Source organism: Ammospiza caudacuta, chromosome 5 (assembly GCF_027887145.1).
Source record: "Ammospiza caudacuta isolate bAmmCau1 chromosome 5, bAmmCau1.pri, whole genome shotgun sequence".
In the NCBI taxonomy this organism is placed as follows: Eukaryota; Metazoa; Chordata; class Aves; order Passeriformes; family Passerellidae; genus Ammospiza; species Ammospiza caudacuta.
Genome location: NC_080597.1, coordinates 6,823,385 through 6,847,124, shown reverse-complemented (window position 1 = coordinate 6,847,124; position 23,740 = coordinate 6,823,385). Strand labels below are relative to the sequence as shown.

Sequence of the window (23,740 nt, the reverse complement as noted above, 5' to 3'; positions counted from 1 at the left end):
AGAATCACAGAACATTAGAATTCAATAAGGTTGGAAAAGACCTTAAAGATCACTGAGTCCAACCTTTGACCAAAAAGAAGTAATTTCTGTATATTAAAATCTAAAGCTAATATCTCTGGTAAAGCATATGCTTGTGATTTCATATAAACACAAAAACTATAGTTCCCAGAGCACACATATACTTCCACTAAGCCTTTCTAATCTTAAAGTCCATGATGGATTTAAAGGTAAGACAGGATATATTTTCCTAGAAATCACTTAAGTTTTGTGATACAAGGTTTCTACTTTATGCCCAGTAGTAAGGTTTTCAGATATGATTCTGGAAAGAACTAAGCATGTCTATCACTTTATACACACACTTCTATACACACATCATATTTTAAACAAGCAAAGTTGACAGCAAAACTCTTATGGGCTTTAACAGCAGTCCAGCAGTTTCCCAAAGGCTGTTCATAAATGTAATTGCATTGGAGTCCAAAGTTATGGTCAGTGGATAAAGTTAAACATGGGCAGAACTGCTTGCAGGATTGAGTGCCTTTGATGTCAACTCTAGTTGACAAGATGCTTAATAATTAAAGGTATCAAAAGACGCTTGAACCGGCATATTTTTTTCACATACACCTAGCTTGCCTGAATGGCAATAATAAGAAAAGCTCCCAAGATTACTCAAAATGCAGCAACTTTATAAAAGTGGGTTTTTTTCTTTTTCAAAAGTGAGCATTTTGTGCACACACTATTATTTACCATATGCATCTTCAGAGTACCTACAGAAATCTCAAATAAGAATCTTGCCAGAGATCCTATAGCAAGCTCATAATCAAAATATTCCTATTACAGATGATGGAATAGCCACTCTGTAGCAATATAAAAGAACAACTCTTAAGAAAAACAGAGAACTGAGAGTTTAAATGGTGCTATGGAGAAAAGTTAGCTAGGATGATTATACTACTACTACTACTGCTACTAATACCCAGGAAGCCTCTTCCTAAACATCCGGGGCATGACCATCATCTACTGCATGCACTAACAAATGGAAAGCACATCCAGCCTCTTTAAAAACCAAATTGTCCTGTCAGGTTTTCTGGAGAAACAGTGTTCTCTTTAGCTGTTACACTGAGGTATTTGTCTGGGGAATTGGCTTTTGAATATCCATTTTGTATCTCATGCTAGGTAATTTCCTTTTTAGAAGGTATTGTTTATGCTTTACTGAAAATATACTTGATGATATCCTAGTAGATATTTCTTAGAATCCCGGAAAATAACTATATAAATGATAATAATATGAAAGATAATAGTTTCAATATTACAACAGTCTATCATTTTGTGAAGGACTGTCTTTTACTGTCACTGTCAGAAGCCATTGGAAGAAAATAATCAAAGCAGTGAGAGAAGAAGCTTGAAATATAATTAAATGTGTTTAGACCAAATAGTGAAGCAACAGTCCCAGGTGCTGGAGAGCAATGTGAGTTAGAACATTTGGCTGCAAACTTTTCACTTCTTCAAGGGCTGTTGGAGGAAGAGTTTCTAAGCTGCTGTGGTGCTGAATTTTCCATGCTCCTTCCCATTTATCCTTTCAAAAGGGCAAATGGGTCCCAGTCCCACCTTGCACGTCCCCAGGCCTGCTGGGCTCAGTGCTGTATTGAGCCTGCTGGAGCCAAGCATGATGCTCTCAAACCTGAAAGAGTGTTGGCCCTGCCATTGCAACTTTTCCTTGCAAGGAGCAGCTTCATTTCAAGCTGCTGTTGGAATGGCATGGGTATGTTGGCCAGCATTTGGGGTTTGCCTTGGTCTTGCTAGAAAGAAAGCTTTAGTGTTTTTACTTAGAGATGTCTTCACATAGCAAGCTTTCAACTTGTAGTTGAAAACTTGTCGTTTTGTGATTTAATTATCTCTGATTATGTTTGTAATTTATGAAGGAAGAAGCTGAGGAATGGCAGGTTTCTAATCAGAGGACTGTCATAGTTTTATCTTTTTGAGAATAGTCAGCAAGCATGGATAGAAGCAATAAGAAATATTGAATTTCAAAAACAAAAAATGCAAGCTGGCCATTAGTCCTAAACTGTCATCAAGCTTAGTGCCAGATTGTGTGTGATTTATCCCTCCTCTACCCAAATTAACCTTGTTTTGCAAAATTTATTTTTCTAGGAAAATAAAAAAAAAACTGTTCTTGCTTCATGCTCAGTATCTTGATTGTTCCTGGAATGTTATAATGAATCAATGTAGTAAAACCTTAGCTACAAGCACTGTAGAGTTGGATGGAAATTTCATTACTATGCCTTCTTTTGAGGTTCTTTTGTAGTGTTATTACTGCTCAGTAAAGTTGTTTGGGTTTTTTTTCAAGAGGAGTGTATGTAGTTTGTAAGATGGAGGATAACAGATCTCTGCAAACTGGGCTAAAATGGCAATCTGACATTTGTAACTGAGATTATTGGTGTAGTGTAGCTTCTTCTGCATCTGCAAAGTGAGGGAAAGGGCAAGGGCATGAAATGTAATGCTATGAGTGTCTGAACAGTGCTTGGAAGTATTTAAAGGATCAGGATGTATATATGGTCATGTCATGTGGTATCTAGCAAGAAGAATGAAATGCTAAATGAAACTCAGCAGAAAAAAATAGGGCATCAAACACTGTCTAGATACAGAACTTTCAAATACAGATAGGATTAAATGTAAGGTTGTTACAAAAAGTTCATTTGGGCAGCAGTAAGTCATCACTTTCATTTTAGGCTGTTGTTTACCCAGCCAATTTTTAAAGTGATTTTGCAATGCTGTTGGCTTAATGGAAGCCATATCTGCATGGGGAAAAGTATCTAAGTAAATACATGCATAACAATGCTAAAGGATTGTTTAGATACATATCACATGGTTTATTAGAAGCAGGATGCATTGTGAGATTAAAAAGGATTGAGATGTGTAAGCACTGGAAGTGGTGAGCTGCAGGAATCAGTGGTGATCCACACTATTCCCTGGCAGCCTTCCAGTGCCAATCCCATGTGTGAGGACATGACTGACAGAGCTGCACTGAGGAAAGGGTACAGCCAGGGATATCATGGGTGCAGCTCTTGCTCCCACGGCAAGAGATGGAGCTTGGACCTTCATTTGGAGCAAGTTATGTTGGCCAAAGCAGAATTTTGCTGGCATAAGCTGAATTTTGCTGGCATGTGATGTATACATGATAGGTGTGCTTTGCCTTCAGAGAATTGCTAGAATTGTGTAGAGAGAATGGCCTGGAGCTACTGGGTAGGCAATGGTATGCCTGTACCTGCAACATACTTTGGTATAAAGAGATTTTGATATAAGCCTCTCAAATTTTATTTTTATTGCAATGATATTTATGTGGTATTTACCCTTTCCTATCCTCACCACAATTTCCTGACTGAAAGCAAGATCTGAAATTGCTTTGCTGAAGGACAAAGTCCCATCTTCTGTGCTTGAACAATCTGCCTTGTAAAGAAAAGGCCCTGGCTCCCTGTCCTTCAGGACTCCACAAACAGAATCAAACCTGCCTCCTGCCCCTCTTTGTGCTTCCCTTCCCACACATGTATTTCCTGGGTCAGCTGGAGGAAATTTGGGAGTTTCCCCATGCACATGTACTCTTGTGTCCCAGGGCTTTTCTATACAGAGGGCTTCTTTCAAAGCAAAATGCAATATGAGGATTTATAGTGCTATAAACTCTTGGTAAGATAGTAAACTGTCCACAAATACTTCATTAACTCCATAGCTCACAGAACTACTTGTGTCCCTGTTTAGACTGAGCACACAACACAGGTATCCATTTATTTTTTCAGGAAATGTGGCTTTTATACATGTAGGAGGATGCTCATTTATACCTGTTAGTTATCTGTATATTCAATTTGCCAGAAAAAAAAAATGCATCCCAGAACTTTAGGAACATACTCTTACCTACAATGGCCATTTTTCAGAATAATGTATTTGTAGAATGATTTATTACATTTCTCTTCACCATCCTACTTTATATGCTTCACTATGCTCTTTGTAAAAGTACTTCCTCCATAACTGTAAATCTGCCTGTGCATATGACTAAGTCCTCTTTGGTTGTTATTTATTATTTGTATTGCAGCAGTACTTAAAGGTTTTATTTATAGAGGTATTTACCTGTATTGGTTATGTGGCTATATATAGCTTTTTTTTTTTTTTTTAGAATTCATATTACTACAGTGCCTGAAAATGTGGCACTGGTTAATTTATCCTCACAATATGGAGTTAGTATGACTAAGGCATTATTATTCCGTGTTTTACTGTGGGAAAACTGAAAAATAAAGGATCCACTTATGCTGATCCCTTTGTGCTTCTCCATAGGAAGCTCACGAGGGCTGCCTTAGGCAGGATCCCTGTATTGGCAGCCACACTACAGGCCTTTTTGGTAACTTTGAAAATGCCTCAGACATGTCCATGCTGCACAAGGCATCCTTGGGAATGAGAACTGTCCAACAAGTCCTTGGATCATGCCATGGCCCCCTTTAGCCTTTGCTGTAGCTCTTTGTACCTCTGCCTCATACTTTTTGTTCCTTATCCATGTAATTCCATGTGCTGAAATGCAGGTGGAAATAACTACTAAGCACAAGGATAAAAGAACAATCCAGAGGCTCCACACAGATCTAAGGGAGGGGAAAAATAAAGACATTTTTCTATGAGTTATGAGAGCCTTGGTCATGTTGGCACCTCTCTGGCATCAGACACGTGCCAGGTTATCTGTGATTGCCCAAATTGTTGTGTTTCTGAAGTCCATGGCTCCTGCTCTTACTGTGTGTTACTACTGCTGCTCAGTTGTATTTTTCTTTAGATCTGTGTTGATCAGGGATGGCTGATGAATTTCAAGATATTGAAGAGATTTGTTTTTGTTGGGGGCTTACTTGAGCTTTGTTTTATCGGTCACTGGTTGGATTCTGGATGTCTGTCCTGGAGGAACAGAGCAATGACTGCTCTGTGTGGGTGACAGTTCCCATTGATGTTCCATATATTGTTCTGGTTTTTATGGTTTCCTCAAATGTGAAACAAGGCTGGGTTTCCTGCTGGGGCCTGATCAGGACTCTGAGCTTTCTGCTTTTGCTGGTCTATGAGAGCAACCTGGAGTGGTAACAGTGTTCTGTTCAAAGTAACAACAGAGGAGAAAACTCCACAGAAAGGCAGTGATGTGGAGATTTTGAACAGGTAAGTACTGACCATGCCATCATGGGCACAGAGTAGTTGTAACTCTGGAGGAATTCTGAAGTATGATCCTATTAGAGTGTACCTTCAGGAGATATATGAAAATAGAGGAGAGGTGACCTGGCCAAATTAAATTATGTCCTGGTTTAGGGCAAATTTGAGAGAAAAACCTCCAAAAGAGTTCCTCTTGAAAGCAGATTCAAGTGGCCCCTCATCTAAGTGGTTCAGGGAAATATTTCCTTGGAGAAAAATGGAAAAAACTTGTTTATTTAACAGGCAAAGCATTCACCAGCACAAAAAAAAAATGGACACAATTAAACAATAAAACCTCTTGCTGCTCCAAAGAGATGCCAAACTCAGGAAGCCCCTCCATGGGCTGCAGCTCAGCTCACTCAGTCTCTGTCAGCCCCTCCAGGGCTGGAAATGCCCCGGCCCAGGCCCGGCCCGGTGCCCACAGCTGGAGCTGCCGGTGCTCTGCTGGGTGTTCTGTGCAGAGCAGGGTTAAACAGGTCCAAGGAAAAGAAAAACCACAGTCCAGGGAACTTCTCTGCCTCAGCTAGCCAAAAACTAACTAAAGGCAAAGGAGAGCCCTGTCCTGCTGTCTGTCCGTGTGCAGAGAGCACAGTCCAGGAGCAGGAAGGAGTGAGCGCAGTTCCTGAAAACAAACTCTGCACTTTTTCTCTCTCCTCCTTGCTCTCAGAACCATCTTAAAGGTGCAAAACTTATTTCTGGGCCAAACAGATGAATGAGGATACAAGCATAATAAAGTCACCCCAGGACAGAATAATAATGAAGAAAACCACCCAGAGAGTAGGAACTCCAAGGATTTACCACTCCACTCACCATCCAGTGATCAGTGCTTGCCATTGGGGCCCAAGTTTTAACTCTACCATTAGAATGTTCTAAAGAACATGGTAATTTTAGGAAATGGGTTATAGAGTGTGTGTGACAGATTCTGCTTGTATCTGCACCCTCTTAGTTGCAGGTTCATTAAGGGAGGTTCATTAATTTACTCCATATTTAAATGTGGGTATCTAACAGCAGGATTTGGCCTTACTACTCTGATATATACAGCATAAAAGCACTTTAAAATTTGTATTTCTTGCTAAATAGCATAAAATTACATCCTTTCAGGTTAATTAAACCATTTCTCAATGCTGGTTGCTGTTGATGGTATATTTAAATGTCAGACTCACAATAAGCACTTATGCTTCCTGATGATAAATGGCTTCCTTTTAAAATATCCCGTATGTGTCAATGCATCCAAAGCATGTGGATTTCTTTTCTGCTCAGTCTGCATTCGGGTTCAGACACCCAAAGACTGAATAAAGACTGAAAAGACAACATTCAGGAACTGAATAAAACCTCATCAGGCCCTATATAGTATTCATTACCCAGCCAAAAATTTTCAATGAAGGCAGCAGAATATTCAGCAGGAAAGGGTAGGTAAAAGTGGACTTACACTGACTGTCAGATACTTTGTTGTAAAAATCTAAGAGCAACTTTTCCAAATTTATTTCTGTGGGAACTGGCAAACAAACACCCTGCTGGAAGAAAATGAATGACCAGGGAATGTGGGGTTGATAAGGAATGGTGTCAGGATGGGTTCTTGTTTGGGGATCCAAATGATGATTTATTGAAAACAGGATACCACTTTTAACACAGTTTAGAGACAAGAACCCAGATGGGCTGAGGGTCCAGGATTATATGTGGGATAAGAGGGGATGGTTCAGAGGATCAGGGTCCAATGGGAGTAGGGCAAAATGGTGCAAGGTGTGGTTAAAAACAGGGAGAGCCTTTGGGGATTGACTGGGCAGAGCAATGTGACAAATCAGGGCCAATGGGGATTCAGGGAAGGGAGAACAGTCGAGCAGACATACAAAAATGGAAATAGGGGCTGAACAGGGGGCAGGGCCAATGGGACACCACAACTCACAGGGAATTAACATAAGAATGCAGAGGCTTGTGGGAAAGAGGCTTTTCTCACCCTAACCTTGGGGTGCATTGTTTATTGTAAGGCCTCCAAAGTTGAGGGATGGTTTAGTCACTGATTCTTTGGCCTCCAGAAGGGAATAATTGCGAGTCCCAGTTTCTGGAGACCAGACAATGGTTGTTGTCTTAGCATTTGTGTCACTGAACATCCCATGTGCAGATCCATGTGCAGTGGGGTGTAGGAATGGACATGCTGCTAAGTATTTGTGGAATGGATTTTCTTCCTGTGAGTGTCTGAGAAGTGTCTCAACTGAGCAACACAAGCAGAGGGAGATTAACTGAAAACTGCTTTAGTTTTGTCAGTGGTTCCTGGTCCTGCAGAAGAATGATGGAGCTGTCAGCGCGTTTGTATTTCCTTATAACCAGAAGTACTTCATTGTCCTGTCTATAGAGAACCAAACAGAAGAGACCAGGTTAAAGGAGGGAAATGCAATTGCTCCAATTCCATGCCTTTTCTTGGGAGCAATTCTAAATGCCTATAAAATAAAGTCTTAAAATTTAGGAAGATAAAAATGTAGAAGCATGGGCAGCAGGGGAGGGGGCTTTTCTGCCCCTCTGCCCTGCTCAGGTGAGATCTCACCTGCAGAGCTGCCTCCAGCCCAGGAACCCAGCACAGGAAGGACCTGGAGCTGCTGGAGCAAGTCCGGAGGAGGCACCAAGATGATCAGAGGATGGAGCAGCTCTGCTGTGATGAAACCCAGGGAGAATCCAGATTGCTCAGCCTGGAGAAGAGAAGCTTTGCAGGGACTTAATTGTCTGAAGGAACCAACAAGGAAGGTGAAGACAGAGTTTGGACAGGGGTGTGGAGTGACAGGACAAGGGACAATGGCTTCAAACTGACAGAGGGTTAGATGAGATACTGGGAAGAAATTTTCCCCCGTAAGGGTGGGTGAGGCACTGGCTCAGGTTGCTCAGAGGAGCTCTGGCTGCAGTATCCTTGGAAGTGCCCAAGGCCAGGCTGGATGGGACTGGGAGCAGCCTGGTCTGTGGAAGGTGTCTGCCCATGGCAGGAGGTAGGATGGGGTGAGCTTTAAAGGTCTTTTCCAACCCAACCCTTCCTGGAATTCTGTGATTCTGTGAATATATAGGCAGTCCCCTTATGGAAGTTTCTGTGGTATTTTCATACATCTTTATATATTATCCATACAAACAAAATTCTGAGTCCCTTACTCTGATGCTGAGGGTTTGTAGCACATGATTGTTTTGACGTTAATCAGAGTAGCTCCCGTGGAGAGCTTTGATTCACTTCAGAATTGCAAAGAACGCTCTAAAAATGATAACACACTGTAGCTATTTCATTGTAATTGGAGGCTGTCTGTGCTTCACAGAAATTATCAGTCAAGCATTCCTGAAAATGTCAGAATTTTCAAGTTATTTCTATTTAAAATGGAGGACCAAGAATGTGAGGGGATGGATAGAAAATTTGAGGGCTGTGTGATTCAAACTTGAAGTGCAGTTTGTAATAGTGAAAGATGATCAGCTTTGGGGCTGGAGAAGTCATCTCCTAGGTATTTTTCTAAATTACGGGATGCATAAATAGGTCTACTTATTCTACATATGCCATTACTTTAATAAAAGGCACCACTTAAGGAAATGAAAGGCTTTGGAATATTGCTAAATGTCTTAGTTCCATTTATAGTTTAAAGGTGAGGTTTTCCCATTATGTTCAGAGTTTGTGACATAGTTGAATAATTTGCAGGAATCTGTTTGATACCAGACTGCAAATTCTGTATTTTCCTCTTTCAATGTTCATATTGTAAATACAGGCATGATAAGATCTCCTATTGGTGTTCTAAGTATATCAGGATTTGGCAATTGGTCTGCTGCTAATCTCACAATGTGCATTTGTGTCTATATTGAAATTGATTGGAAAAATGTATCAGGAAATACTGATCTTCAGCTATTTCATGTATAAATGTTGAGGGGTTGGTGAGAGGGATGAGTGAGACAGTAGATGCTGTAAACACAGAGTGCTGATGGATACTCAAGTAGTAAATAGAACTATCTTAGGAGTAACTCCTGACAGTAATAAAGGCAGTAATTCTATTTCATCTATGGATTTAATGAGTAGATAATAAACTTGTTTCACTTCGCAATATAAGTGGTGTTTATGTTATATTAATATTTATTAGTTCTTATTGATGCTAGGGTTTAGTTGTTCTCTGTTCCTCACATCACAGCCATTTCATTAAAATTCAAGTTAAATTGCTACACAATAAGCAATTAAAAGTGTTTGTGTGTGTGAGAGAGAGAAGGAAGTAATCTGTGTGTGGAGATATTCCTATGGAGAAGGACAGACCCTCCCTGACAAGAGAGTTGTGCTCCAAGTGATGTATTCTGTTTGCGCTAGTTAAAAAATTTGGTTCTTTGAATGCATATTTCAACCCACAGGCACTGTTTTGCTGTTCATATAAGAGTGGCTTGGATGGGTTTCCTGCCTTTTCACGGGGTGTTTGTGTATCCCTTGCTTTGACTGTGGGCAGTGCCTCTTCAGGGGTGGGATTGTGCACTATGTTAAATGGCCTTTTTGTGTGACATGTGAAGGACTGCCAACTTGGAGGGTAATGTGAGTCACAAAGTGCCTGATCCAAATTTAACCAAATTTGTTCATCTCTAAATTTAGAGAATAGCTGAATGGCAAGACAGATATATTTCAGTTTCCATCAGTGACAAGGACAGAGTGTTGGCGGATGCCTGTTAAAAGCTATAGGGTGTGTTTTTGATACTCATATATGTGTGTATGGGTGGGAAAAGACTGGTTACTTTTAGTTATCATGAGCCTGTTTCTTCTTTGGCTGCTTTTAAATCACTCTTGGGCTTGGTGTTTCTTCTGGGCAGACAATTCTATTGCAGATGGTATGCTGTGGTCTTGAGTCGTGTTTTTGTCCTCTTGAGTAGAAAGACTTGCATTGGAATTGGATTTTTGTCATTATGAAAACTGAAATATAAACCCTTTTAAAATAAGGCAGGCACCAGGCAAGGTAAGACAAACCAAACTTCTTTTTGTTGATCTTACAATCAGGCATCAATATCAGTGATTTCAGAAAACTATTTCAAGTTTATCCTCTATTTGAGCATAACCCTGAGTTAACATGTATATAATTCACATGTCTTCAACAACATTAGTCATATCCATGTATGAGTTCATATTTCCCTGCTTTTCTGTGCTGGGGTCTTAATCTTTTGACTGTTTTAATTCTTTGGCTAAATATTGTCCTTGGAGATTTGACAAGTTAAGGCAAGACCATCCCCTCTGCTTTTGTGCAAGGCATTTTGTTAATGGGTATGATTGTTTCTGTGGGGGGTTTTCTCCATGAGATCTTTATTAAAGGCATTTATTTAGCCTCTTTTTCTTATTTTATTACAACCCCAGTTCAATGACTTGTGTCATCAAATTTGCACATGTAGGATATTGCAAACAATTTGATTGTTGCATCCCTCACTGAATCAAGCAATGAGACTGCCTGGGTTGGAGATGTGTTTCTTTTTATTTGCAGGATCACTGCAATAGCAGTGACTGAATAGGTAATACCAGAATGTGAATGACAGCTTTGATAGAACTAAAGCAACATTGTGCTTCCTGTAGTTTGCTGAACTGGTAATGATGATTTAAGGGTTTTACCTGAAATATTTACTATCCTTCTGGTTGTGAAATAAACCCACAAGTCAGCATTGTTTAATTTAATATAATATTAATTTTTTTTGAATAATCTCTTAGTACACTAAGATTTTTTTAAAGAAGGATATTGTAGACTAGCAGTAATAAGAATACTGTAGAAATTTGACAGAGATGCTTCGGGGATACTATGATTTTAGATGACTGTGTATGGTAATTAGTTAGCATTTGCTCTAATGAAACCCCACAAACCAATTTGGTGTTTTCACTTTTTTTTTAGGGTGAAACATTATATTATTTTCCCTCACACTTGACTTTTCACAATATAAGCCAATCCTCCATATTCTGTCAACGTGTAGTTTTTAACTTTTCCTGTAATATGGGAAATTAGATATTGCATTTGTTATTATTGCTAGAAAAGGACAGCCCGAACTCCCTAATCAGTATGAGAAGATAAAAAGCTCCAGGTTTCTGGTGTATTTATGGATTTGAGTGGGTTTCAAAGCCAGAGTAAGTGGCTTTGAACCATCGCTATGATGGCTCAGAATTGTCAAGTCTTGAGGAATATGAGCTCTAACTCTCATTCTTCTAGCCTGAATCCAGAAATTGGTTTTGAATTTAGAAGTTATTACATGAATTTAGAAGTTATTACATGCAGAATTAATTTATATTTGGCATATCATGATGTGTTTACACTTCAGTAAGTTTAAGTTTATAAGCCTTAATAACACAGTATTTCTCAGCAAATTCTATGAGCGTTGTCAAATGTGTGAGTTTGGAACATCTCCACTGAAGTCAGGTCTAGAGAAGCTTTATTTGTACCAGAAGAATTAATCTATATCACTAGCATGTCTTTCACTATTTTCCTAATGACTGTACAATAGGCTTGGCAAGCTATTAGTGGTTTTTGTTGTTGTTATTATTACTGCTATATTTTCTTTTAAAAGGGATGTTTTCATACTGTAATCTTCACATCCTGCAGCTGTGGTAGGACAGTGGTGCTTCAGTAGCTGCTGGGTCTGTTGGAGATTTTCACTCCTGCCTGAGCTCACTTGAGGGAGAGGTGTGAAACTGCTTTTTGTGACACTGTTCATACATTTTCCCTTTACTTGGGAATATTTCTGCAAACTGTGAATGCAGACTAAGTAATTTGAAAACATTAGTCATTAAAAACCAGATCAACTTGGAACAGCTGAGTAGTTAAACAGAAAACCTTTTATGAATCATCTGAGCAAGAGACTATAGGTGTGATCACAGATGCTGAGTCTTGTTTCAACTCATTGGCATTATGCTCATTTGTGCAGGAGGTGGAGATTTAATTAGTTAAATATGGTTTCTGAATAAGGCTACAAATCACAGAACAGGTATGTGCATGCTAATGCATTTAGCACACCCAAACTTTCTTTTTTTCTTTTTTATTTTATTTTGATGCAGAAATTCACAGTGTGGTCTAATGCCTGTGGAAAAATCCTAATGAAAATAATTTATACTTATATATAAAAAATATTTTTATAATATATTTAGAAATATTTTATAAATCTTTTGATTGAAAAATGGTGCATTAGAAAAAAGCTACTGACCAGTAAATACTATGGTGCAAATTGTGTTTAGGAATAGGCATTTGGCACAGATGTCTCCTTGTGTAAGTAATCAATGGGATTTCTGAAACAGGGAAAAATGTGGGCTGTATTCATTGTGTTTTCCTTTTTCCAGAAAACATACCTACAGTGTGTTCAGAGTTTGTATTTTTCAGTCCACCCAGATGGCAATGTGCAAGTGGCAAGAAGTAGAGGTAGTGGTTTGAAAATCCCATGGTAAAAGCAGAGATAAATTTGGTTTGTTATATTAATATAATTCATATAATAATATATTTATTTATTTATTATATTGAATATTAAATATTGTTTATTTATTTCTTCTCTGGAAAGCCTGAGAAATGCAGGAAAAGCAGAACATTGCTTGCTTCATCTCTGCATATTCTCTTCTGATACCTACATGAGATGTGTTACCACCTTGGGCTTCCTTGCAAATGAGTGGTGATGAAAGGGATGAGTACAAAAACCTCAGCAATAACTAAGAATTTGGTTTTCAAAGCAGGTGTGGAATTTAAGGTGATGCTTTGCCTCCTACTGCTTGTGCCTACCCCCATGCAGGGAGAGTTGTTCCAGGACAAAAGTCCAAGTCATTAATAATTGGCTGTAAGGAAAGTTGTTTTAAATAGTATTTTTGGTGCCCAAAGAAAGGATAGTTTCAAAAATATTGATGTTTTGAAAAAGCAACAGGACCTATGTTTTCAATTGTCTACTTCATAACAATCATAAATTGCATATGCAAACATGATTAATGAATTCTGAGTAAAGGGAAAGGAAGTGGGGAGAACAAAAACTTTTAAAACCTGTAAACCTTTAAATTTCTATGAAATTCCAATTAAATTACTGTTTACACAAAATATGTATCTGAAGTAACAGCCTCTTTAGAATACCATGAAATGTGAAACTGATACCTTATTCCATCAGTTTATTGGAAATACCATGCAAAGTGATTTCACCAGATTTTGGAGAATGAAAAATTATTTCCGTTGATTTTTATGCAAGTTGAGTCTAGAAGGAAAGAAAAAATATGTATCTGAATATGTCTTAGAGGAGCATCAAAGTTATGTCCAAAGGCCTGTTGCTTTTATTGGTGGACTCTGAAAACATGATCATATTCAGATGTTCAGGTGAGCTAGAGAACAGCAGTTATCCAGGATTTGTGAGGAAAGGGGCAGCAAGTTTTAGGTCAAATCAACTTGGAGGCTGCACACAGTGCTTGGCATTTATATAAAGCAAGCTTGATGTTGAATGCAGCATTCCAGTTGTAAAATGGATGTAGAATGGGTAAAAAACCCCTGCAATTACTTCAGCAATGATCCATTCAGGTTAAGAATTTTCGTCTTTGCTGTTGCCATAGCAATCTGTTCCCCTGTCACTAGCACATTAAAAATCCATTCTGTAAAACTGTTGTTGCCAATATTGAACACATAACAGACAAAAAGATTTTTTTTTAATAGCTTAGGTTCAACACGAAGAAGACTTAGATCTTAAAAAGATGCATATGTTCTTTAAAAAGAAGAAGATTAGTATTTCCATAATTCATTGCAGGAACACAGTATTTGTACTGCAGTATTGAGGTCAGTATAAAATAATTTGCAAATAATCCAACAATGTACTGTCAGTTAGCTCAAATAATTGAACTGTTCAGCTGAGATACAACAAACCCATATGTTCCAGAGTTAAACTCTTATTTTGGTAACATGCTGTAGAACTGAATGTGTCTTTAACCTTCTGTTGCTGGTTGAGTCTGATTCTCTTCAGTGATTGACTGGAGTGATTTTATCCTGGTGTAATTCTGGAGTGGGAGACCAGTTATGTCTCCTAACAGCTTTACATCTGTGATGTAATCTTAAACTGCTCATGGACACAAGCTCTGCAATGAGTTTGTACAGATAATTAATTGTAGCAATAAGTCCTTAAGCATTTGTTACTACATCTAAAGGAGGGGGGAAGGCAATTTATTATTCAAAATGACCATAGCAATGGTTTCACAAATGTAGGTACCCAAACTCAGTAAAATGCAAATATTTTTCAATAGAGATACAATATGTAGATACATACATATATGTGTGTGTGTGTGTGTATTCATTCAGGACTGAAAGGCAAAAGCTTGTTTAAATCACAAATGGTCCTAGATTTGAAAACTCAGGCATTGACTAAATAAGTCATAACATAATAGCTGGAAACTGAATGTATGACCCTTAGTCTGATCACTGATAATGTAGTTTTCATCTTTGTTTCCACTGCAGCATTCTTTTATCCTCCGAGCATCTCTAGACTTCATGCTTTGAATTCTTATTCTCTGCCCATGCCATACTTCTTTGTTTCACTTTTTATGTCTTCCACTTGCTACTCTCCTCACACTTCTATACCTCAGTTGTCTTTGAGAGCCTTTATCCTGGGATGGAGTTGATTTATTGCAGGAGAATCATAGGAGGTTCACAGAATATTCTGAGTTGAAAGGGACCCACAAGGATCATTGAATCCAACTCCTGTTGGTTACTCCTGTAGTTACAATGCAGGGCATTAATAGAAATGGCAGTGATAAGTCATCATCCTTAATAACTGCACTTGGCAATATCTCTTAAATTTTTCATTTTCTTTTGGTTTAATGGGAGGAACTGTTTTTTGTTGTTTATTTTTCTTTTTATGCAACTGTGTCCTCTTGTTTGGGGACTTGGGCTGGTTTTCCTATTTTAAGTTATTCCTGTTATTTTAGTGAATAAACTGGCCAGTGAAAAGGATGATTTCCTTTGGGTCCCTTCACTTCTTTTTGCAATTTGAATGTGACCCTTTGGAAGGTGCTGCTGGATGACATTTACCCAACAGGGATTGCAGGTCCCCTCCACAGTGGGCCTGCTGCATTCCTGTCTGAGAGCACCTGTGGATTGCTGAATAAAACCATGTCCCTGACATGCCAGATCCCTGTCTGCCCGTGGAGGTGGCTGGAGACAGGAGCTGGGAAATGTCTTGTGTCCCAGTCACATGTGTTCATTATCCAGTAACTCTGTGCTGAGGGATGGAGTGGTTGAGCTTTCTGTCCCAGTCCAGGGATGGAGGTTCAGGTAAGAGTTAGCAAAAGATCATGAGCTCCCAAAATGCTTCTGGATGTAAAGTTTAGTGAATTAGACAGTAGGAAATACACTGGATGTATTTGTTCTTATTCGAAAAAAAACCCCAACTGTATAAAGTAATGTCTGATTTAAATGCATACAATCAAACCTGAGGCAAAGTGAAATTTGGCTTTTCACTTCCCCATCCCTTCACATTATAGATGTTTCAGGGAGTCACCAGAAAAGCCCTAGACAAAGGAGAGATTCAGAAATATCTTTGACTTTTATGGACCTTTTCATTAAAATGCTTAGAGCTGTAAATGTAGAAATAAGAAATTCATTTATCTTTACAAAAGTGCTGCTATTCGGCACTCCTAAAATAGTCTTTTAAATTATTGTTTCTGCTTGTATCAATAAATCCATACAAAATGCTTAAAGGTCAAGCATTTCCAGAAAAGATGTCTTTTCAGCTTGTTAATTAGGAGTTTATAAGAATGTGCACAACCTTGCTCTTTGGATAAACTGGAAAAGAAGAAGGAGAAAAGAAAAAGGTCCCCATGGATAAAAACGATAGTGTGGAATTAGTGAGTGGCAAGTCTTTGCTCCATCAGTCTCACCATGGCCTGGACAGTCAGGGCATGAAAACAGGTGGCTCTGCTAACAGGAGGAACAAAAGTTTATTTTTCTGTTTGTTGGGGAGATATCTTGATTAGTTACCTCCTGAAGCTGAGGGCCCAGCTTGAGCTGATGTATGAAGGGGAGTGTGAACAGGATTTGATATGTCATAGCCTGAGCCATGGGAAATTTGTACAGCTCTCATTGTGTGGCCAAAGGCATCAGATAAAGACACTTGTGTTTTTATTTCCCATTTATTTCCTTGTTTATGTACAACTTGAACAAGAACAAAGCAGTGTAAATTGTACCCAGAGACAAACTGCCCACCCAGCCATTCTGGCACCTCCTTCATTGCAGAGAGCACAACTGGGGTTCCCTGTTTCATACTTCACTTCTTTCACCCGTCATCATGGAGACATCCTGGTCTGCCTAAAAATTAGGCCATTTGGATGGAGGTCTCCATGCATGGATGAGATGAAGTTAATCAGTCACATGGATTAAACACTGGAATTTCCACCTGCACAAAGTCTAGCCCTGACCATTATCATTTCACCTCTAAATCTAGATTTTTTTAATCACTAAAAGGGAGACAATAATACTGACCTCGGCAAACATAAGAGATGAAATGTGTTACAGGAAAAGTACAGAGGTCATTGAATTCTTGAGTAGCTGGAGCCATTTATTGCCCAAGCTGGAAAGGAGTAACAAAACAATGTAAATAGTGAAAAATAAAATAGATTCTTACATCTCTCCCTATCTGAACATACTGTAGTGCTGATATTAACATGAAATTGAAGTTCTGATTTTTTTCCTTGGCTATATGATTTCTATACTGAGATTGTTTCCTTGAATATTCAATGACAGATCCTTACTATAAAATCATTTGTAAAGGGAAGGTTGCATCTTTGTCACTGAAAATTTCATAACTTAAGAGTGCCATTATTTGGTTTTGTACTTTTGTGTTTGCTGCAGAACTGCTCCTTCAGGAAAATAAATCTGATTAAATTTTTGAAAGTGCAGGTGACAGAAGTGACAGTAGTTCCTTTCTCTGCTACCGACAGATGATTCCTCCTGACTCTGCCTTCCAGTGAAACTGAGGAAACAGTGCAGAGTAGTTTTGTGGTGTTTCTTGTTTGTTCTCTCATTTCTTTTGTCTCCATCATTCACTGTTTTGAAACCTGAACCGTAATTGGCCCAGTGAGGCACCCAGGGGCTGACATGACCTCCTTCCTCACAGGACAGACAGTCATTCTGTTCTGGATACTTGGTTGGATTTTATTTCCTGGAGATATTTAAAGTAATACAAGAGAAGAGCTTTTTTGCTCAGACATGGAGTTTACTGTGTATCTTAACAATTGATAACTCTATCTTACTTAACATCTCAGTAATTTGACTCTTATCTTTATAATCAATTTCCAATTTCATTCAGTGTCAGCTCTTTGTATTTTAATGGCATCACAGAATCATTAAGGTTGGAAAAGACATCCAAGATCATCAAGTGTAGCCTTGGACTGAACACCACCATGCCAACCACCATGTATTTTGTTGTCCAGTTTGGAAATCTTTGCAAATCCTTGTGTACCTGTAGGAATATCAGAATGTGTGTTTGCAAGGTCAGAGGCAGCAGCCTTTAAAGTACAACTTTCCAGAAGGCAGAACTTTTTGTTTAACTTTCTGTAGAGGGTATCTATGCAGCCCAGGAGAAGTAGTGATGCCCCTGGTACTTCCAATTAGACCTTGGACATCACTGGTGGTGAAAGAAATCTCATTTGGGACAGTAGGAAAATATAGATCCTACTTGTAATAAGCTTTCTGTAGCATGAGTTGGAAAGTTCACTTTGGTATTTACCCTAAAAAATCTGAATCTGGTGAATTGATTACAGTTTATGCCAATATTAAGCAGGAAGTTGTGATAAGTCTAATAAATGCCCACAGCAGCAGGTGCCAGCTCAATTTCTCCTTCTCCCCAGACTGCAGTGGTTCATCATGGTATTCTTGCTGATGTGTGAGGGCAATGAAGTTGTTTAATCAGATCCTTCCCCTTATTTTTAGTCCCTGTATCACCCTATAAGGAAACTGTGGCAGAAATACCCCCTTCTGTTCCTCTCCCTGCTGCCAGATCTCTAATTTCTAAAGGAAGGTGCAATTTACTTATTTTATCATCCAGGGATGGAAATGCTGCTCTCTCTGCCCCCCTTCTCTTGGCTTGAGACAGAATTTTAATGGAGTATATTTTTCCATGGATAATCCAGGGCACTGGTAATCCACGAGTACTCAAGAAAAATTGTCTTGCATGTTTATAACTGTTCAGCTCTCCTTGTTGTTTTAATAGGCAAATTTTCAAATGTTAACCTTTCCCGAATATGCAGCATTACACCCCCAAATGTCTCTGACAGGAGTAGCAGAGGTAAAAATATAAATGCTGTAGGAGAAGTTTATTAAGAATATTCTGCCTGAATACACTTGTTATTTCTTATCAAACACTGGAGACAGAATGAAATAGACTGTTTTGCCACTCTGTGGGTGAGGTCTGAGGAGAACATATCGGTATGGATATGACACAGTTTCACTTTCCTTGAGCTGATTATGTTATAGTTTCTTTTCTACTGACAAATTTCATTACCAGATTGAGGTAATAATAGCATATTTTATCTTGCTGGCTGTGATCCACAGTTAAATTTAGAGAAATTCAGTTGAATCTATATTTTTCTCCTTATTAGCTATTTCTAACAGCCTGGTAAGATTTTCTGTTTGGTGACTAAGTGTCTCTTGCTGTTATAATGACAGTCATATGCTTGCTTTTATTTCTGTGTCATCCCAACAGTGATAACAAAATGCTGGATGAAAGTTACAAAACTTTGCCTTAAGAATATTGGCCAGTTAACCAAAGTATTTTTAGAACTTTTGGTTAGAAGCTGTGTCTTCCCCATCCCTGGAAATGTCCAAGGCCATATTGGATGGGGCTTGGAGCAACCTGGTCTGGTGGAAAGTGCCCCTGCCCATGTTGGGGGGTGAAATTGGGTGATCTTTAAGGTCCCTTCCAATCCAAGCCAGTCCATGATTTGGTGAAGTGAAATCAGGGATGAAAGACATTGAATGGGAAAAGTTAACTGTCTTCTTTACATATGTGGCCCAATCATAAATTTATAAGTTATCTGCTTGTTCCATCCTATCTTAAATAAGCTTTGAATAAATTTGGTGTTCAACTAAGAAAAGGGTGAGTAACAAAAATAAGCATGGATAGTAATAAATGCTGTGTTGGCCCAAATGGGTGTCAGCTGAATGTTGTGTGCTGTAGTAGATTTATAGGCAGCTTTCCATTTTAATAATTCAGTATTTACTACTTCCTGAGGCACAGCAAATATCTCTTTGTGACCCTGGCTACCATGAAATGCATCATTGTACCAATACACGTCACTGTGGTGCATTTCAGATCTATTTTGAAAACAGTTTGGTGCCTCCTAGAGAGCCTCCAGCCAGGGCAGCTGGGAAGGGAAAAAGAGCTGGAAGGGAACAGAGAGATTCTGTCTGGGAAACCTTTACAATTGTTTTAAGCTGTGTTCAAATGTTTTTCTTCCAACAGACTTTGGGAACTATCACTGCAGTGCCCATTAAGGTTCCTCAGGTCAGCTCCTTGCAGAGGTTGGCAGGACAAGGACCAGCAGTGCTACCTCAGGTACAAAATACACCTTCGAAAAGGGGGTTGTGTCATTTTGCACATATTCTCTGCTTCTGTCTACTGCCCAGGCCTGGGTGCATCAGCACACTGATTTTGCAGAGTTGTGTTTTTCTTCAGTCCATGAAAAAAAAAATTCTTCTGGGTGTGTACTGATGGCACAATGAAAAGCTATAAAATGTAATGCAGATTCATCGTGGGAAAGCTAAATACATATGAATGTGAAATGTAAATTTATGCCTTAAAGTTGAATCACAAACCAAAGAAGTGAAAATCTGCAATTCTGTAATTAAAAGAACTGGTGGAATTGTTAACCTTCCTCTTCAAGATTTAACCCCATGTTCTGTTTCACTGACTTATTTGTCTGGTCTATCCCAGTACAAAGTTTTGTAACCAGCTAACCCAGGTGCCAGACTGAGGAAAGATTCTCTGAGCAAGAGTGAAAGGAGAGTTGCACTCACTGTTTTTTAAAATGTTTCAAAATGTGTTCTTTTCTGAACACCAATCACTGTTCCTATAACTATGCACTTTATTCCCCATTTCAATCCTCTTTCTCAAAAATTTTGGATGTCATTTTCAATAGGCATTTTGCTGCAATTCTATGGTTTGCTGTTCACATTAATGATTATTAAGTATAAATATATTTCTCCCACTGTGGCCCTCACTGCACTGGTCCAGGAAAACTGGAAACTTCAGATGGAAATATAAAAATTCCAGGAAGCAAGGCCATGTGATACCACACAGGTGTTATGATAAAAACATCTTCTTCCTTGTAGTGTTGTGAAAACTAGCACCTAATAAAAAATTATTTTGGAAATTAAAGAGGCTCATATTATCTTCCAGTAGGAGCTGGAAATCATGCAGAATTAAATCCAGTCACAGTCCATGTCATCAGCTTTTATTCTTTTATTCATCAGACTTGGTCACTGACCAGGCTGGTCACTAACCTCCTTTTGTCGCCATAGGTGACAGGCAAGGCCCCACACCTTGCTCTGAGTTACTGGGACAGTCCTGCCATTCTAGGACTGACTTTTGGATAAGCAAATTCCCATCTCCTAAGCATACCAACAAGTTGAGTCCAGCTGGGTTTTGGCACCTGCTAAAACCTTTACTTTGTTTCCCCATGTAACATCAAATTACTGGGAGAGCAGAACCATATTCATCACTCTTCTACCAACAATTTGGAATATTTCTCAGGGAACGAAAGCAGTGTCCAGACTCAGATGTTATCTATGGCTCAATATTGTTCTGGAAGGGATGGAACCTTCCTCAATGTCCGTCTCTGCCAAATCTAGTTGTGACAGTGAAGTTGTGACAAGTCTAGTTATGATAATGAAACCAGAGCAGCAAAGGCTTCTGTTTAGGCATAAATATTAGGCATAAATATTACCATGCTGGCTGGACAGAAAGAGAGGACTCATCAATTTTGAGGCCTCATCATGTCTAAAGGGGTTTGATATATTTAACACTTTTGTGCTCCTCATCTTGACAGCCTCTTTTGATTTACCCCTATGCAAACAAAAACATACCACACAAGTAAAACGAGGCATTTAACAAGAGTTACATAAAATAATGCATACAGCTTCCTTCATTTTCCACATTAGTACAGATACTTGTCATTTGTTTTGTTCATTTAAATGGCTTTATGATATGACCCCCTGGAAGCTTTTCCATCTGGGAAATGAAGTTTCAAAATTTGCACATTCACAAATGGCAGCAAAATCCCATCGCTTAGAACTGCTAATTAAGTGGTGAGCAAACAAGCATTACTTATAAGTTCTTTGCACAATACAAACAATATTTTAGGCATTCATTATTTACCAAAACAAGCTTCTTTGGCTTGTTTTGTGTGTGTGGGGGGGTGGTTTGGTTTTTCTTTTTTCATTTGGGATTTTTTTGCTGCTTGTTTTTTTTCCTAATATGAAGGTATTTTTGCTTTCATCAAATAAGTGAGCTGTGATGTTTGAGAAGCTAATTCCAGATAGCCTTTCTCTTCTTACTTTGGTCTTTGGGGTCTCCAGCTGAGTAAGATGCTTTGAAACTGCAGACTCTCCACTGCACTCTAAGAAGAAAATCCTAGAAGTCCTCTGCTTAAACACTGTGGTACTCTGGAGCTATTCCTCTTCCTTATGGCACCATCTGCTCTAAGGAGGGAGCGGCATTCTCTCGGTTTCAGTTCCAATATCCAGCTGCAGAGCAAATATTCTGTTTATTTTAAACTGGTTTACAGACAAATCTAAGTCGCACTGTAGCCACCTAGAGGTAATGTGAAATGTGATTTTCTGTGCTTCAACAGGAAGATTTTAAGTGAAAAGGTGAAAATATTAAAATAAATCCCCTGTTTTATTGTCAGTAATTTGGGCCTAGTGCAATCTTCATTCAAATTAATGGAGAAACTGTGACATTTTGAATGGCAGTTAAATCAAATTACAATGCTATCTCTCTGACCTATCTTTCCAGTGCTGGTTGAAGGCACAGTTTGGGATGGCTTTGCTCATGACTCTGCTGCTTAGAGCAGAGCAGTGTCTGCATTGGAGGGATCACACAGGTTAGTGGTGAAAACAAACAGGTACTCACAGGGCCTTAGGTGAAATATGTGTGTTTCAGTCAACTCTGCCAAGTTCTGCTGTCAGACACTGCTTAGTTTTTATCTTTTGCAGTGACTTTATGTCTTAGGTTGGAAATGGGTGTTTGTATTCTATTCCTATCTGATGGGGCAGTTATCTTCTGTTAATTGGTCAGTTTTCTTTATCTCTTCCACAACCCATCCTCCCTCCTGGGAGATATCTTCTGTTAATGAGCCATTGAGTCCCACTGCATGGCTGATAAAATCCCAACATCCCATTGGGAGATGCTCCGCCCAGAGGGAGGAGCCAAGCATTCCTACCTGGATATAATCTGTAATTTGGAGGACTACAGCAGCTTTTTCCACTGGGTTCCCAGAGGAGCAGCTCTTTCCCACTGGATTCTAAGGAAGACCAGGCCCATCTACACCACCACTGGATCTTCAGAGGAAAACTCCACCCTTTTACAGGATCCCTGCTCCAACAGAACCACCCCAGGCACTCGAGGAGGGCTGCAGCCGCCATTTCATTTGGGCTGCTACCCACAGGGTGTCAGGTCATATTCTGACTGTCAGTGTTGTTTTGTATTATTGCATTATTTATTTTATTTTTATTTTCATTTTTTCCTTAATGAAGTACTGTTATTCATGCTCCCATATCTTTGCTGAGAGCCCCTTAATTTCAAAATTATAACAATTTGGAGAGAGGGTTTTACATTTTCCCTTTCAGGGGAGGCTCCTGCCTTCCTCAGCAGACACCTGTCCTTTTAAACCTTGATACTTTAACATTAATTCAGTAGGGTCTGAATGTGGTCACTTGTCTGCCCTGGGACAAGCTCTGTTATCTTGGTTTGTGTTTATTCTTCACTGGGTACCGTGTGAGCCCAGCCAGAGTCTCCACATGTTCCCAAATGTTAAAAACACAGTCCCATTTTAAAATTCCATGTCATAGCTCTCATGAAATTTCATCTCATAGTTCTCATAGTTTCATGTCACATTTCTACTGGTAGTTGCAGCTTCTCTTCACATGTGTACCAAACCCAGGTAGTGCTCCTGGCTTCCTTAGTAGTAGGGCTTCTGGAAGATTTCTTGGAAGGAAAACAACTCCTAGAGACAGAAATAAGTTTTTGGATGCCACTGTGTACTATAGAGGAAATAGGTTGGTCTGTGGCAAAGTTGGTCTGCTGCCCCCAATGCTGGGATGGCCCTTCCAGCAGCCACCTCCCTACACCTCAAAAGAAAAAAGAGGAATTGTACATGCTTTCTCTTTCTTAAATATGTCATCACAGAGGTATCACTAACTGTATCAATTGGCTTAGCAGTATGTCTGTTTTCAGAGCCAGACTGCAATTGGTTTGTCAGGCATGCAGGAAGATTCTAGCAGCTTCCCACAGAAAAATTACTTCTGTGGCTGGCTTCTTCCCTCCTCACCAAAAAATCCAAGCCATGTAAAACCAACCCACTATT

At 39.1% G+C, this 23,740-nt stretch overlaps 1 protein-coding gene across 1 annotated transcript in view; it reads left to right on the top strand.

The window, feature by feature from the left end:
- The window catches only part of PHF21B (PHD finger protein 21B), a 132,410-nt gene that overhangs the window by 78,115 nt on the left and 30,555 nt on the right, over nt 1-23,740 (top strand). The window contains exon 4 of the mRNA XM_058805794.1: nt 19,618-19,710. Coding sequence (XP_058661777.1) covers nt 19,618-19,710 — 93 coding nt within the window. The remainder of the gene's footprint in view (nt 1-19,617; nt 19,711-23,740) is intronic.